This window comes from Anas acuta, chromosome 4, assembly GCF_963932015.1.
Source record: "Anas acuta chromosome 4, bAnaAcu1.1, whole genome shotgun sequence".
NCBI lineage: Eukaryota > Metazoa > Chordata > Aves > Anseriformes > Anatidae > Anas > Anas acuta.
The window spans coordinates 63,107,828-63,124,693 of NC_088982.1; the positions used below are offsets into that span (position 1 = coordinate 63,107,828).

General features: G+C 49.0%; 1 protein-coding gene across 1 annotated transcript; it reads left to right on the top strand.

Annotated features, from left to right (window-relative positions):
• Positions 1–11,667: 11,667 nt before the first annotated feature.
• Positions 11,668–15,123, top strand: LOC137855276 (protein maestro-like). Its single transcript, XM_068679325.1, has 9 exons — positions 11,668–11,878; positions 12,023–12,160; positions 12,340–12,451; positions 12,583–12,729; positions 13,028–13,210; positions 13,570–13,725; positions 13,830–13,952; positions 14,061–14,154; positions 14,304–15,123. The coding sequence occupies exons 1-9, from the start codon at positions 11,712–11,714 to the stop codon at positions 14,411–14,413; spliced, it is 1,230 nt and encodes a 409-aa protein (XP_068535426.1). The 5' UTR covers positions 11,668–11,711; the 3' UTR covers positions 14,414–15,123.
• The last annotated feature ends 1,743 nt before the right edge of the window (positions 15,124–16,866 follow it).

Genomic DNA, 16,866 nt, shown 5'->3' on the forward strand with positions numbered 1-16,866 from the left:
AAGTTTCAGAAGCAAGTTTTTCTTTCTGGCTGGTGAAGAACAGCTCTCATTTCATCAGCCCTCCCTTGATCTTCCCTGGCTTCTCCACCAGAACAAAGCAACAGTTTCTGGTCAGGCTGTTTTTGTTTATAGCCATTCCGACAAAACAATTTACCGCAATATATTTAAGTCCCAATCCCGAGGGAATTTATACGCATGCTTTAGTTCATTGTAAATGAACAAGCTGCTGCAGTTAATCTGCTCATAAGTAAATCTAAGTGTGTATATTTGCATGACATAGACTCTAAAATCAGACAAAAACTTGGCCATGTTAAATTTAATCACATATAATAGCATCTATGTATGCATTTGATGCATTTTGTTTATAGTTTATTTTGAATAATACAGTTCTGAATTAAGGTTGTGTGTGCTGATTTGTATGCAGTGGCCCAATTGGCTTTTTCCCCAGACATATTACAAGATGGAAATAAAAACACCTGGTTTAACTGACATTTCAGGTTAGGTTGGTCACTCGGTTTCATCACAAGCAAAAAGTTGTAATATAGCCTTTATAAATGTTTACTAAATATTGAGCAGGTCTTTATGAAGTGACTGGATAGTTTTGCAATTCATCATAATCAAGAAGTAATTCATTTACAACATAAGGTAGTTCTTACAACTAGCAGATGATAACTGCAGTGGCAGAGTTTGTACTTAAATTCCTTAAAGACATGTACATAAATTCCTTACAATCCACACCTAAATTACACCTCTGTATGCGCACTCTTAAAATTTGTTTTATTGTCATTGGGCAGTAATACATTTGTTGGTGGGTTAATTGGTTATTTTTGGTTGGTTGGTATTTGGTTTATTTGTTTGATTTTTTGCTTCCAGTGGATGTAACAATGGAAAGAAACAAGTAAGACAGGGAAAAAATATTAAATGCTTCATAACCATCTGTACAACAAGCAGATGGAAACTCATTTCTTTTGCCTGTGTGAAGGCAAAAAGAAAATATCTGAGAAACAAGTCAAACTCACCAATTTGTTCCAACAAAATGTTATCAGAGTCTGTCACATTTCAATTACCTATGTAATCAAATCATAAATGAAAATCACACAGCATGCAGAATACCTCTAATGTTCCAAGTCAAAATATATTTTTTATATAGAGGGGTAACTCACATCGTTATGCTTCAAACTGATTAACACAAACTGTACCTATAATTAGATGTAACTAATGTAATTTAAAGAGAAAACTAATATTTGAAACTAAGCACTGTAAGTAATCTTGTTGCCTTCCAGTCAGTTACCATGTAGAAAATGTGCTGTCTCACTGATTATTAAAAACATCAGACTCTTAATCAATTCTGAGGACATAACTATGTTTCTAAGGTAGTATCTCACAGATGTATTTCAAAGGAACAAACTTCTTTTTTTGTTTGCCTGTTTGTTTTCTGAAGTAAAAAGCACACAGTTCCTCCATTAGTACTGTACAAGGATGAACCAGAAGAAGCAAACTAGGAGCTGCTGCAGTGTAACTAAGATTATAGAAATCTGAATTAAAAAAAAAAATAAATAAAGGAAAATTTCTATGAAGGTTAAATGACAGCTACTGTTATATATCCAAAGCAACATCTGGAGTCATTACAGCTAATACCTTTCTTAGGTATTAGCCTAAATTATTAATTATTAAATTATTAGCCTATATACCTCAACAATTCCTGCAAGATTCAGGTGACAGGACACAACCTGTTGGGCAATATTCTCTAAGTACGACCTCCCCCAAGTCTGTGAGATGTTTCTCTCCTCAGACTATCATTAACATGATTAGGACTTTACGTACAAACAGTTTTTCCTTCCTACAGCAGGTATAATGGGTTCCGCTACCTTCACACTAACCTCATTGTGTGGTCTCATCCACCCAACAGTTTCAGATAAGCAGTGCTACCATGTGCTAACTGTTGAGGTTTTTGCACAGCAGCCTCCTTTGCTCCATCCATCATAGCTGAAGGAAAAGCGTCACATGCCTGTTAGTCCCCAAATCTAAAGTTATCAGACATCAGTATTTTTCACCAACTACCCAAGTAGGAGGACTGAAAGAAGGGACCTTCCATTAGGATTATAGGAAGTCTCAGGGCCCTCTCACATATTAAATGACAAGGTTTCTTCTTCCTCTTTTCCACACACGAGAAATTATGGTAATCTCTGTCTAGTTGCCCACAGACAGAGAAGAAGCAAAGATAACTTTGTTATCTTGCCCTTGTTACCAGGGCAAGAACAGCATGGCAGAAACAGGTAAGGACCATACTGTACACCCACCCTGAAGAACCCTAAGCAGGACCAGAACTTGGTACTTCTCGATTCAGAAGACATAAAACCACAGTAATATGTTATTGCAGGATGAGAAAGTCTTATTACGCTAGCACAGGAAAAGCTCTGTTCTCTAAAGCTAGGCTTATGATGCTCAGGACCACTGCAAGCCCCCATTACTATCTCCCAGACGATTTGCCATGCTGTTATACGCCCTGCTGGCCAGTGAGCTCAAGGTACTGTGGTTTCCAAAGGGGACTCATTGCCTGAAGGCTTCACATGATCAAGGAGACATGCCAGCCATTGGAATTTACCTTATTTAATCTCACTTTTCAAGCCCAGCAACACTTTGTATTGAGCGTGACTCACCCACCTGTAAGGAAATGGTTTGAGACCACCCACTTCTTCGAAGGCCACCAAACACTACCTCCTAGCAAATAACTTGCCAGCATAACTAAATTCAAACCCTTGGCATCACATTGAAGTACCATCATGCCTGCATTCATCACTACTTACAACAGCAGCAGCATTCTGAGGAGTACATTCACAATTTTCACTTCAGGGTAAGTGTTGAATGAAGACCCCTTCTCCCACACAGAGAGAAATGGAAGAGGAAATCTTGTGACAAAGACGACCGTCATACAAAGAATTCTGAGCTTTTATGAGGTACGGTGCTCGCTTTAAAAGCCAGTTATACAACATCCAGAGAAAAAAGTTATGTTTTTCTACACAGCTGTAGTCATTCTATAAAATTGAACAAGAAAGAGTAGCACCAACTGGATTTCTAATTTCCTCCTTAATGCCAAGTGCCCAGAAGCCAACTGCTTTAAAGATCTCACGTTGGCAGCGGGGCCAACCATAAAATTACAGTTCTTACCCTTGCATCCATATGATCCCATCTAACATTCAGGCAAAGTATTTTCTGACAGACCCTAGCGTTCCCTTCTTTACCTTGCAAGAGCAAACACCTGACTATTCAAAAAATTAAAACAACAGAGGTGGGCAGCAGCAATACTGTAACGCTTGATGCCAGTTGGGCTTCAGCAGGTTCCCTCAACTGACCCACGATTTCCCATATTGCAGGCTCTGAGCAAGCACCAATGTCTGCCGTCAGGCCCAAATCTAAAGCCTTCCCATCCAAATGTGAGCCTCTGTGGTGGAGAAGTTAAGACAACATATTTCTAAGAACCAGTACCCACAAGGATGAAGGCGTATCATTAAGCACCTCAGAACAAGAGGTAAGACCACTGCTCCCCAGCGTCCCCGTGGCAGGATGTCATAGGGTGAGGTAGCTGCTAGGGAAGTGACCAATATCTCAATCAAGACAAGATTTTGTTGCTGAGTATCTGTCAAAAGTTTTTCTGTTGGACTGAGTTTAATTCCATGGACAACAAGGGAAGGAATATAAGAACCTGGTACCGTATAAGCACACACCCAGCATATGAAATGAACACAGAAAATCGGTTGTCTTCTACCATAGAAGAAATAAAATACATAAGCACAGAGCAACACTGAGCATGTACATGTAATTAAAGAAATAACCAGAGATATTCAAAAGTCTAACACTAACATATTACAGGTGCTGTTTAGCAAGTTAATCCACACAACAAGGATGGTTGCTCACACTTGATATTATGCACACAGGAACCATGCTCTTGCAAGAATTTTACCTCCATTTCAACTGCTTTGGTTTGGGGGGTGGTCTTCCACCTTCTAAAAATCTCTTGCTCTACTACAAGAGCAAGTTGGCATCACACACTGATATGTGGAATATGACCGTAACTGTGAAATAAGGAAATATAACTGGAGTGGGGCAGGGAAGAGGAGCAGAGCTGTCCTCCGGGAGAAAGAAAGTAAAGCGGCATCAAAGGAAAAACTACTTTCTGTAGGCTGAGAACTGTTATTGCTCCAATATTTCATTTGGGGATGCTATCATTGAAATTCTCAGGAACTGCAACTTGTCAACCTTCAATGAGCTTTGCCAGTAGCATGATCACATTAACCTTAACCTGACTGAAGGTCACCACACACACACGGAGAGTGAGAGTAAGAGAGAGAACCAGATATTGCAATTGGGGATTATATGCAAGGAAAAAAAGACAGACATAGAGAAATTAGTATTATGCTCTTATAGCTCCCGTGTTGATATTCAATGGCTGATGTTGAGTTTTAGTGGACACATCATTGGTTTGTTAATAGCAGAAGCCATAAAAGCCTTAATGAAGCCCCCATATGTCCCCTGGCCACATAAGCTAAAATCCTGTATTCTTGTTTCAGCACTTTAAAAAAAAAAAAAGACAGATTTTTCCTATGCATTCTTATTTTTAATTATTATCTTGGAGCGTTAGGTTCATATTTTGTTTGCCTCTTCCTGTCACTAGCTTTCACTTTCACTATTCTGACATCCTGAACTGTTAAGAGTCAATGTGTAACAGCTCTCAAACTTGGCTGTCAAAATACTGGAACAATTTTCTTGTGTTTATCTTCTTTGCTTTCTAAGCGTTTGCAATAAAACCTGCTTCCAAATTCAATGTTTGTGTTTAAGAGGCTGTAGTATTAGCTAGAGAGTCTCAGAGTGCAATCCTGGTGATATTACATACCATGAAGCTAGCGCAAAAGAAATCCAGAGCTTTCTATAGCCAACTTCTTACTATGTAATGCAAGAACAGACTTTTTTTTCCCCCTCTCACTCCCTCTCTGAGAGACAGTTCATTAAAGAAGCATCAGAAATTGCTTTCTCTTTTTTTTTTTGTGATGGATTTTGTGCTCGTAAGAAGTGACAGATAATGTTGGTAGCTGCTGTTCAGTCTTTGGGATGTTCATCTGCCCAAGAAGCCATCCCAATTCCCAGTTCACCAGTCAGGTTTATAAATCGTGCAGCAGCAAGTTGTGTTAAATGGAAGCGCGATGATGTTCATGGCCACAAAACACCATCTCTGCGCGTTTGACACCAGTGATTTAATAAGTTCCTCTCCATGCTGTTGCCACAGGGTTTTAAATAGGTCTTCCTTACAAATTATCATCAAACAAGACACGGGGCACTAAATTGCCTGCCATATAAGAACTGCCAACATTCAAGGCACTTGTCATGATGCCATCCAGCAGTGACCTGCCAACATAGGGCTGTTAAGGAGAACACAATGCCTTTATCTCCTCCCACTGGAAGCCCTGGCCGTTCTGCTCCACTACCTCCTGTGGCAACACTAACTTCAGAAAACACACATCACAGCTGAATTTCACAAGACGATTCATGCAATCAGAGGGCACAATTAAATTACGAATCCATTGTGAGTGTGTGATGACTAACTGGTATCAGAGCACAACCACGTTCCTAGGTTCTTCCTTCTAACCCACCACAGACCTAATAACTCACCATCCTTATCCTCCTCTGACAAATCTAGATCGTTTCAGAACATGCAACACAGCTGCAAAAATTCCAGTGAGAGAATGGTACACAGCCCACCTCAAAGTCATTTTGCCAAAGCCTGAACTGATTTTTACTAGGGTTGTGAAAGATTTGATTATTTTACATGCACAAACACCCATCTCCTAGGAAAAATGAAAAAAATAAAATAAAAATAATGGGGAAAATTGAGTGCCTCTTTTGAGTTTCACAGATCTCTATGTCAAACTAGTTCAGAATCACAATAGCCTCCAGAAGCCTGAAGTCTATCAAAAGAGATTTCAGGGCCCCAAGAGGACGAGTAAAGAACTCAGGAGCACAGATAATGTTTTCTTCAATCCTCCCAGTAATGGGGAGAGACAGGGAAAGAAGCAGGCAAAGCCAGGTCAGCAGTACCTGGCTCCAGGACTGGTGCCTCTGCCAGAATTTTGGGTTTTATAATCATGAAATAATCTTTCAGACAAAAGGTCAGCTGGCACCTGGTGGGACCCACATGTCTCAATGGGGAAAATGTTTCTCAGCCTATAACCTGGCAAGACCAATTGAGAGGGCTTTAAACTAGGAGAATACCCTTAGGAACACTGAGGTTCAGCAAAGAAATGGTACAGCACTACCTGAGAGTGGCAAAGCTAACAAAAGCATCTGTGCCCACTTCAGGGAGCACTGTTGTTTCAGGAGCACATCTGAAATGTTTGTAGATCTCAACATATGCAGTACGAGGAACAAACAGGGTGAACTGGAAGCTTTGGACCTTTCCCAGAGCTATGGTATCATTGGTATTAGAGAAATAGGGTGGGACAAGTCTCATGACAGGAGTGCTATCACAGGTAGGTCCTGTCTTGGGCATGGTGATCATGAAATAGTTGAGTTTAAAAATTTTGGTGTAAGGAGACAAGGTCTGAGTTGCCACTCAGTTGCTGGATTTTAAAAGAGCAAACTAAGTTTCACAGGGAACTATTTTAGCAGTGTCCCCGGGGAACTGGCTTTGGAAAAAATATATATATACACATATATATGACCACTGGAAGCAAGGTCTGGCTTCATGAGGAGATTAGAGCTGCAGTTTACATCTGCATGGAGAACACAGGAAAAGTCAAAACCCAGCTGGAGTTGACAGTGGCCACTGTAGTGTCAGAAATTTTTTTTTTCAAGTATGTCAACAGCACAAGGAGGTTAAAGCAAAACACTGGAAAGACACTTGATGCAGACAGTCAGCTAACAAGTAAGGACAAGGAAAAAGCAGAGGCATTTAATGCTCTTTGTCTCAGTCTTTAATAGTAATGATGGTCCTTGCCCAGACCTCCGAGTTGGCAGCCCACAGATGGGGAAACAGTGACTTTACATCTGTGGTAATCAGAATTGTAAGGGACCAATTGTGTCAGCTGAACATTTATAAGTCCGCAGGGCCTGACGGAGTTCAACCCAGAGTACTGAAGGAGCTGGCAGATGTTATAGCTGGAGCCCTCTCAACAATTTACTGGAAGCTAGCCAAAGTTATACCAATCTACAGGAAGAGTGTGAGAGAAGACCCTGGAAACGGCAGACCTGCTAGTCTGAACTTTAGTACCTGGAAAAATTACAGAGAAGGTTTCTACTAAGGTGGGCAGCCAAGCTCCACCACAACCACTCCCACTCCCACTCCCTGTCCTCAAAGGGAAAGGGGGAGAAAATACAAAGAAAAAGGCTCAAGGGTTGAGATATGGACAGGGAGATTACTCAACAATTACTGTCATAGGCAAAACAGACTTGGTACAGGGAGTAGAAAAAAAATTGCCTATTACTAACAAGCTAGACCAGTGAGAAAAAAAAAAAAAAAAAAAAAAAAGAAAAACTAAAAACACTTCCCTTCCCTCACATCCATCCTTTTCTACCTTCTTTCCCTGAGTGGCTTGCGGGAACAGGGCAATGAGGGTTGTGGTCAGTCTATAGCACTTCGTTTCTGCCGCTCCCTCAGGGTCCCTCTCTGCCCCTGCTCCATGTGGGGTCCCTCCCACGGGATGCGGTCCTTCCCAAACTGAGCCTGCGGGGGCTGCCCACAGGCAGCAGCTCTTCAAGAACTGCTCCCACACGGAAAAAAAAACAAGTTCCTTGCTGCTTCCACCTCGAGCTGTGCTCTTGCTAGGCATCTGTTAGTGAATATGGCAGGTAAGCCTCTACAGCGAAACCAAGCTGCTGGACCAACCCAGCCGTCAACTGGGTGAGCCAGCTGGGGGAAAAACTTGGCTTATTATCAACCTACCTAGATCTGTTGCATGTAACTGAGCCTATGACATGGTGTCCAGCCACTGGGACAAATAATTCGCTTAAAAACTGTCTAAACCACTTGAAAACAAACAGGAGCTTAGAGACACGCTATGAATGACACCTCAGCCAGGTAAAATTCTGCATGATTTATGTTAATTGCAGCGATTTACACTGCATGATTTACATTAATTGCAGCAGAGCTTCAGTTGTATCAGGCCCTAAACTACAGCCTGGGCTGTAAGTGTTGTTGCAAAATGCACTTAACATGTTCATAACTGCTGAAGAGATTTAATAATTAATTTAATTAATGCCCATGTGGTAATCTGGAGGTAGAAGAGCATATGGACATCCTCTCCTGACTCATAAAATCCCGACTTCTACCACCATAAACACAGTTACACCCATTAAGTGATCTAACTCCATTTAAATGCGGTTGGGTGACTCCAGTGCCCCCCTTCCAACATCCACATGCTCACTGGGAGCCTGTTCTAGAAGTTCACCCCTCTTCTATACAGCAAAATCTCTTCCAGTTTCTGGTCTAAGCTAAATCTGCAGTCAAGTTGTGGCTATTCCCACCCCACACCGGATGTTGTCAAGGAACAAAATTAGCTCATTTCTTTCCCCAGCTTTTAACTCCATCTATTTAGAGAAAGTTTACTTTGTCTCTGGGCACAACGTGCCTGATTAAAAAGTCACCTTCTCCTAGTACTCTAAAATGAAACAGGCTTGCCCTTCAACACCGTTGCTCCCACAAGCAGACCCACCTTCTTTGATCAGTAAACCCAGTTTGCACACATCATTCTCCATCCTCACGTCTAATAATTAAATCACTTATTTAAGAACAAAATGGTACACTGGGAAGAAAAAGTCTTCAACTGTGGAACACCTTGCACAGTTCCTAGTGATCACTGACCACCTTTCTCTCCATCCTCCCACATACTCCTCCACGAGCACAAATGGCCTAGTAAAGAGAACCCATATCACCTTGAGCACTTCATTTTGGGACACTTTGGAACAACTTAGTTAAGGCTTTTGGACTGGAAGGGAGGAAAAGGCTGGTAGTGTTTTTCTGAAAGGGAACAACCTTTCTACAGAAGCATTTTGAAGAGTATCCTCTGAAACCACCTACACATGGAAGGTTCTGCTCAGACTTGATCCAGAGCTCGGTCTCTGCACAAACAAGACAGTGTTCACATGGACACAAGAAGACACCTATCATGCACTTAATTGCACACCAAAATTAAAGTCTAGCAACAGATAAGTAAGTATGGAATGAGTAGTGTAATACTTACCAAGTCTAAATAATTACCAAGATATAAAAAGAGACTCCCCGGCCACCCAGCGCTGTTTTGCTTGCTGTTGGCTTACTCAATAAATTCCTTTCTATGGCTAATACAATGCTCTCTGAAAAATTAAGGCGGCAACTTATAACAATCTGGGCCTGCTTGCCCTGCAAGTGCCGTGTGAAGACACTCAAGATAATCTGCTCCATGAGCTTCCCCAGCACTGAGGTCACACTGACAGGCCTATAGTTCCGCGGGTCTGCCCTCCGGCCCTTCTTGTAGATGGGCGTCACATATGCTAGCCGCCAGTCAGCTGGGACCTCCCCTGATAGCCAGGACTGCTGCTAAGTGATGGGAAGCGACTTGGCCAGCTCTTCTGCCAGTTCTCTCAGTACCCTCAGGTGGATCCTATCTGGCCCCTTGGACTTCCATACATCTAAGTGCCGTAGCAGGTCGCCAACCATTTCCTTGTGGATTATGAGGGCCACATTCTGCTCCCCATCCCCTGCCACCAAGTCAGAGGGCTGGGTACCCAAGAGAACAACTGGTCTTGTCGCTGAAGACTGAGGCAAAGAAGGCATTAAGCACCTCAGCCTTTTCCTCAGTGGGGGCTTCCCTATGGCCAGCCTGCTCTCCAAGCTCAGCACGGAGCCTGCGGGGAAACCTCCTGCCAAACGTGTCAGTGCCGTTCGTCACGGGGTTGTGCCGCAGCTGCACCCCCTTACGAAACAGAAGTGGAGAGAAAGAGTGGGCATTGCGGGCAGCAGCCGCAAGCAGCTTGTGCGCATCTTTGGCTTTGCAGTTTTGAAGGCACAAGACGAACACTGTGGAAGCACTGGGGCGTGAAATGGAGAAGGTGAACTATCCAGAGGTGGCTACGGAGAGCATGTTGGCGCTGGCAGAAATACTTGGAAAGCTGATGGCAAATGGCTTGGGTGAGGCCTTCAGAAGAATAGCCTGCTTCTCCAGCTGAAATCAGCTGGAAGTGAGCTCCTGCCCCCTCCTCAGTGAGCAGCATCTGTGCTGTCTGCGCTGAGGAATTTGTGGGGAGGACCTGGGGACGCAGCAGCTGGGAGCGGAGGCCTGTGGCTGCTGCCTGTGGCCCCACTGCCCCAAAACAGCTCCAGGGGAAGGAAGGAGGGCTCTGTGCGGCCCGGGATGTGTCAGCCACGGAGCCGGGCTGGTGGCATCGTGCCACGGGAGGGTTGGGAGGGCCCTGGCCTTTGCTCCCCATCCCCCTCTGTGCGTGTCTGGGCCCAGAGATTCAGTTCCCCTAACCAGGACTCCCTTCTCTCACAGCTTGTGGCCTGACGAGGACTGGGAGAGTGGTGCTCCAAGTGCCTGACTTCAAGGAGCTGTGTGAGAGGCTGGAGACCATGGAGGACGGGTCTCCATGTGAGAGACCCTCTGTGCCCTTGGGGCAGGGGCTCGTCCCAGCCCTGCTCCGGACCTTTTTCCAGACAAACACTGTCTCATGGTGCACAGAAACTTCTTTCTTTGGAGACAATCAGGCAAAGGCACGGAGGGGAGCAGCGCTGCCACCTCCGGCCCTGCCCTGTGACGTGTCCCCGTATCTGTGGCAACCCTCTGTGAGGCGCGAGGCCCCTCAGCGAGGTCACAATGGCTGGGTGCCTTGTAAGTGCTGCGGTGAGGGCAGGTGGCCCATTGCCTCTCAGCGGCCACAGGAGGAGGACCTGGAGAGAGATTCTGGGGTGATCCTGCTGTGATGGAGAGGCTGAGAGGATTTTTTGGTAAGGGGCAGTGGGAGGCCGGGGGCTGCATCCCCATGAGTTCCCAGCACCACCAGAGATGGGTCCCCAGCCTGTGCTCTTGGTGCTGGGAGGATGCCTGCCCCACCTGGTGCGAATCCCCACAGCCAGCCAAGCTGATGCAAACTGGTTGTTTCCTTCCATCTTCCTTTGCTTGTGTAGGGATCAGGACTAGACGAAGACGTCACAGGAACAGTGGCAGAGAGACGGGGTCTGAGACTCTTGCCACCTCTGCCGCCGTCGTGACTTCCTTGTTGAAGAAGCTGCAAGACAGAGAGGTGAGCTGCGCACATCCTGCTGTGCCGTGGGGGGTTGAGGGCTCCCCTCCACCCTCAACGCAGGGGTCTTGCCTGCTGGCCCCTCCGGTGTCCTGCTGCTGGGCTGACGCTGCTGCGCCGCCTCCTTTCACGCAGCAGCTCAGCCTGGAGCTGCCCAAGCCTCCGTCCTTGTCCTAGCCCTGCACCGTGCTCCCAGGCTGGCGCCTGGTGCTCGGTCGCTTCCCAGGGCTTGTCGGCAGGAGCATCTCTACAGCTTCCCACCTGCTTTCTCACTTAGCTCAGCAGGGTGAGGGAGTTGGGGGTCACCCCAAGGTGTGAGACTTGCAGGCAGGAAGAGTCCCCCAGGGGCACAGGGGCACCACCGGGCTGGTGGGAAAGGCAGTGTTTAACAGGTTGTTTTGGGTCACATTTTCCTGCAGCTCCTCTGTGCCATCTCTGAGGTGATGTCTGCTCTGCTGACCACGAGGGAAACCGGGGACGTGCTTGTTTGCCTCTTTTTCGCCCTCCTGAAGCAGGTCAGCATGGAACTGGGGACACTGGTGCTGTTTCCCCCCCTGAGTCTTCCGGCAGAAATCTTCAACGAAATGGAAGAAGAGGAGCTGGTGTGCGGGTAAGGAGCAGCAGGAGCAGGGAACGGGGGGCTTCAGTTCCCCAGCCAGGCACATTTGTTCGTGATGCTGAGGGAGCCAAAGGGCTGCCCTGTTTCCCAGGTGTGGAAATTTCTGAGGGTTTTCTGTGGGTTTTCGTTCGCCAGACCCTACAGCGCTGCTCTGGAACAAGTGCTGAGAAGACTCCTGGACGAGAGGTGGCAGCGGGTGCTCTGGAATTATCGAGTGTGGCCGTCCCTGGACGTGCCTCAGTGGCACTGCAACGCCGTGCAGCTCCTGACCAGGTGAGAGCCCAGGGCTGCATCTCACCTCCCCCCGGGAAGCAGCCGCAGGACCCTTCCCATGTGCCTGGGGAGCTCTCCTGGGAGGCAGGGCAGCGCCTGCACCGCAGCAGGGGACGTTTCGGGCCGCGGCCCAGGGCCTTCCCACCTGACCACGTCACCTGCTTGTGCTCTCTATGCAGAGTGCTGCTCCGTGCCCAGCTCGTCTCACGTTTGCTGATAAACAGCTTCATGCTGTGGCTGCACTCCCCCTCACAAAACCTGCAACTCACGGCGCTGGCTTTCTTCGCAGAGGTGAGGCGGCGCGTGGGGAAGGGCGGGCTCAGAGGGCTTTCCGAAAGAAACTGCTGCTTGGGGTGTCTCTTCATGGAAGAGACCGGCCCAGGTTCCTTCCTGGCATTGACAGAGCTTTGGCTGTCTTGTAGGTGGTGAATGACCCGCCAGCTGAGGGGAAGCATCTCCTGAAGCCCCTGGTGTGGGTCTTCCTGGAGAAGCTGAAGAGTCCGAGCCATGCTGTGAAGCAGATGGCAGTGAGAGGCCTGGGCAGTGCTGTCAGTGGCTTGCCCAAGAAGGTGAGGTGCACTTCCCTCTGCTCTGGCTGCAGCCCCCCAGCAGAGAGCCGGGCAGGGCTGCAGGGCAGTTGGGGAGCCTGGGGCAGAGCAGCACAGGCAGATGGGGGCTTCCCAACAGCCAGGCTGCTCTCCCAGCTCAGCACGGAGCCTGCGGGGAAACCTCCTGCCAAACGTGCCAATGCTGTTCGTCACGGGGTTGTGCCGCAGCTGCACCCCCTTGCGAAACAGCAGTGGGGAGAAAGGGTGGGCATTGAGGGCAGCAGCCACGAGCAGCTTGTGCACATCTTTGGCTTTGCAGTTTCGAAGGCACAAGAGGAAGATCGTGGAAGCACTGGGGCGTGAAATGGAGAAGGTGGACGGTCCTGGGGTGGCTGCGGAGAGCATGTTGGCCCTGGCAGAAATATTTGCAAAGCAGACGGCGAAGGGCTCGGGCAAGGCCTTCAAAAGCATCGCCCGCTCCACCAGGAAGTTCTTCGATGCCGTGAGTGAACCTACTTTTCTGCCACTTGTCCGAGGGGCGTGGGGTGGGCGGGGGCCTGCCTGTGCTGCGTGGAGGTGCTCCTGCAGGCAACCAGCTGCTGGGGCCCCTCTCTCTCTGCTGCGGGTGGGACGCAGCGAGGGCCCCGGCGCTCAGGTGCCATTTCTTAGGGATGGGACGAGGAAGGGACCTTCCACATGGAGGGAAGGGGCCAGAATGAGGTGACCTCGTTCCCAGAGCACCGCTGCCAACAGCACTGCTCACACGCCCTCCGTTGTCAGTCCCTGATGCTTCGTTGTTGGAGAGAGGCTGGGAGGAGGTGCCTTCATGACCCAGCTCACAGATGGCTTTCTGGGTTGCAGGAGCAAAAGGAGCTTCGTTTTGCGGCCTTCAATCTCTACACGGCCCTGGCTGCTGGCACCAAGGGCAATCTCACCACGTTCTTCAGAGCAGAAGTGGAGCAGACGTTGGGCAGACTCTTCCTGCACCTCCAGGACCCCAGCTGTGCAGTATCAGGCGTAAGTACCCCCTGAGCTTCTTTGCAGTCCCACAGAAAGGCTCCCTGAGGAGCTGCCTCCCGGGCACAGGAGAAGGAACGACCAAGCACAATGCTCTTTTCCAGGCTTGCAGGGCAGCCCTCTACAGCTGCGCTCCTTTCGTCGAGCCAAAGGGGCTGCAGGTGGTCGTCAGGAATTTCATCGGGTGCAGTGGGGCAGAGCTGCAGCGCAATGTGTACTCTTACCTGGTGAGTGAGCCCTGTCCTGGGGGGATGCTGGGGCCATGGGAGTCGGAGGGCTCAGCAACGAGGCCTCTCTGGCCCAAGCAGAATTCACACCTCCCTGCTCTCCCCCAGGAGACAGCTGCTCCGGAGCTGCTGAAGAAACTGGAGCACCAGCAGGAGTCACCACAGGAGACGCGCTTCACAGATGCCACTCTCCACGTCCTTGGTGAGAGCCGGGACCGAGCTCTCTGCTCCGCTCCCACCGGGGCGGCCCAAGGGCTGCCAAGCGCTGCCCCAGCCGCCTTCCCTACGGTGCCCAGGAGGGCACGGCCAGGGGCCATATCTTGACACTGCCTCTTCTTCCCCACACTACAGAAGCCAGCCTGGAGCACCAAGAGAGCACAACGCATGCTGAAGACATCCCAGAGCATGCAGAAGATCTCTTCGGGGACACAGAAGACATCCCCGAGCTTGTAGAGGCCTGAATAAAAGTCCAGAGAGCACAGTGGGTGCAGACCGGGTCCTTCCCAGGGTGGTGTTGGTGGGAGCTGGGGCCGGGCAGCGCTGCCTGTGCAAGCCTCTCAGCACTGGTGGGATGGGGAGGGTCATGGCCAAAGCACCAGTACTCTGATCCCCCCCATCCATGTCCAAATGTAGTCACAAGGCTGGGAGAAACAAGAAAACCTTGAAGAAAATTGGGAGGCCTGTAGCTTGTGTAGTCTTTCAGCCGAAAGAAAGAGACAGGTAGCCTTGAGCTAGCAGAAGCAAGGAAGGTAAGGGATAAAAGGGTAAAAAGAAGGAGAAAGCCAGCTCCAGACTGGTTTTCTGACTGGAGTTACCTTTTGCTCGTAAAGGGGCATTAACATATGTTAATGTGGGATTTGGTGTCCCTCCCTCCACCGCTGCTCCTTTGTCATGAGCAAACTCAGTGGAGATAGCTTAGGTGAGCTAAGATAGCCAATCAAAAGTAACCAAAGAGAGGGTTTTCACAAGTTTGCTGCGTATAAATTATGGTGATTGGAGTCAGAGGCGTGCTTGCTTTGAGAAAGATCGCCAAGCACCTGACTCTGCAGAGTTATAGGATTCCTTATTGAATTAAAGGGCCTTCGTGTGGATTCTGACTCGGTGTGCCTATTGGCGCGGGCACGAACCTACGGACTACACAAACACGGCCTGGGGCAGAAAGAAAATCAAAACGGGGGCAGCTGAAGGCGGCTGGGAAAGCAGCTGGGGAAACTGGGCTGGGGCAGGAAAACAGAGGTGAAATGTTGCACGCTGTAGCTCAACACCAGTCTGTGTGCACTGGTTTGGGGGCCCAATGTGGAGATGAAGTCATCAGCTGTCTCTGGGGGGCTCAAAATGAGCCTTGTTTGGCTGGTTTTCAGGCTCAGCAATGCAGGCAGAGTCCTGTGGGTTTCGGCCTTTAGAGGAGGCTCGTTGGGCAGCTGTGGGCGGCTTGAAAAGGGAGACCAGCTGCTGTGTTTTGTGGGCTCAGCCAGGCTCATTTGTCCACTTTGGGCGCTCGCACACGGAGAGTAAGCAGCGCGTTTTGGGGGCTGGGAATCGAGCCCAGTGCCAGTGTACTCCGGCTCAGAAACCCAACCCAGCGGCTGCTTTGGGGCCAAGCCCTCGGCCAGGCCAGACGGCCTGTGTTAGTATGTATACAGTGCACAGCTGGGGCATTCACATTTCAGCTCTGACAGCCATCGAGTTGCCCAGGCTGTTTGGACAAGCCCCAGCTGTAATTCCCTGCAGGCAGCTAATGACACGCACAACGCAGCCGGTCAGCGTTCACACCACGTGCGAGCACAGCACCAAGATGAAGACCGACCGTCGTGACACAGGGGGCCGGGATCAGGAACAGGGGCCGGGCCTCGCCGCGCAGCTGCCACCTGCACGGCTCCGCCTGGCGGGTGTGAGGCAGCCCCTCAGCGCCCTTCCCGAGGAGACCGTTACATGGCCGTTAGGTGGCGGTGACAGTCGTTACGTGGGCGTTACGGCTGTGAGATGGCCGCTTCTGCCTCAGCTTTTCCCTTCGTCACCAGAAGAAAGGAGTCTGACACCCAAGGCTGCGGTTCCCCGTGGTCTGAGGGCTGCCAGCCCCGTGACACTTAGCACAGGTGGCTCAGCAGTTCGTTCCGTTGGCTTGTCAAGGCAAGCAAAGTTTAATCACACGCTCACAGAATCATCTGGGTTGGAAGAGAGCTCCAAGAGCGCCTAGTCCAACCTCTGACCTAACACTGACCAGTCCTCCACTAAACCATATCACATAGCTCTACATCTAAACATCTTTTAAAGACCTCCAGGGATGGTGACTCAGCCACCGAGCCCTGGGGTCACCACTAGTGACCGGCCTCCAACTGGATTCACTCCATTCACCACGACTCTTTGGGCTGGGCTATTCAGCTAGATTTTAGCCCAGCGAAGCGTACACCATTCCAAGCCAAGAGCAGCCAGTTTCTGGAGGAGAATACTGTGGGAAATGGCATCAAAAGCCTTACTGAAGTCAAGGTAGACCACAGCCACAGCCTTTCCCTCGTCCACTAAGCGCGTCACTTTGTCATAGCCAGAGATCAGGTTCGCCAAGCAGGACCTGCCTTTCATAAACTCATGCTGACTGGGCCTGATCTGGGCCTGCTTGCCCTGCAAGTGCCGTGTGAAGACACTCAAGATAATCTGCTCCATGAGCTTCCCCAGCACTGAGGTCACACTGACAGGCCTATAGTTCCACGGGTCTGCCCTCCGGCCCTTCTTGTAGATGGGCATCACATTTGCTAGCCGCCAGTCAGCTGGGACCTCCCCTGATAGCCAGTACTGCTGCTAAGTGATGGGAAGCGACTTGGCCAGCTCTTCTGCCAGTTCTCTCAGTACCCTCAGGTGGATCCTATCTGGCCCCTTTGACTTCCATACATCTAAGTGCCGTAGCAGGTCGCCAACC

Excerpts from the sequence above, each read along its gene's own strand:
- LOC137855276 (XM_068679325.1), top strand. The coding sequence starts at position 11,712 with ATGTCTGCTCTGCTGACCACGAGGGAAACCGGGGACGTGCTTGTTTGC. Across the intron at positions 12,161-12,339 it reads GCCGTGCAGCTCCTGACCAG|AGTGCTGCTCCGTGCCCAGC; the intron begins GTGAGAGCCCAG and ends CTCTCTATGCAG. Across the intron at positions 13,211-13,569 it reads CCAGGAAGTTCTTCGATGCC|GAGCAAAAGGAGCTTCGTTT; the intron begins GTGAGTGAACCT and ends TCTGGGTTGCAG.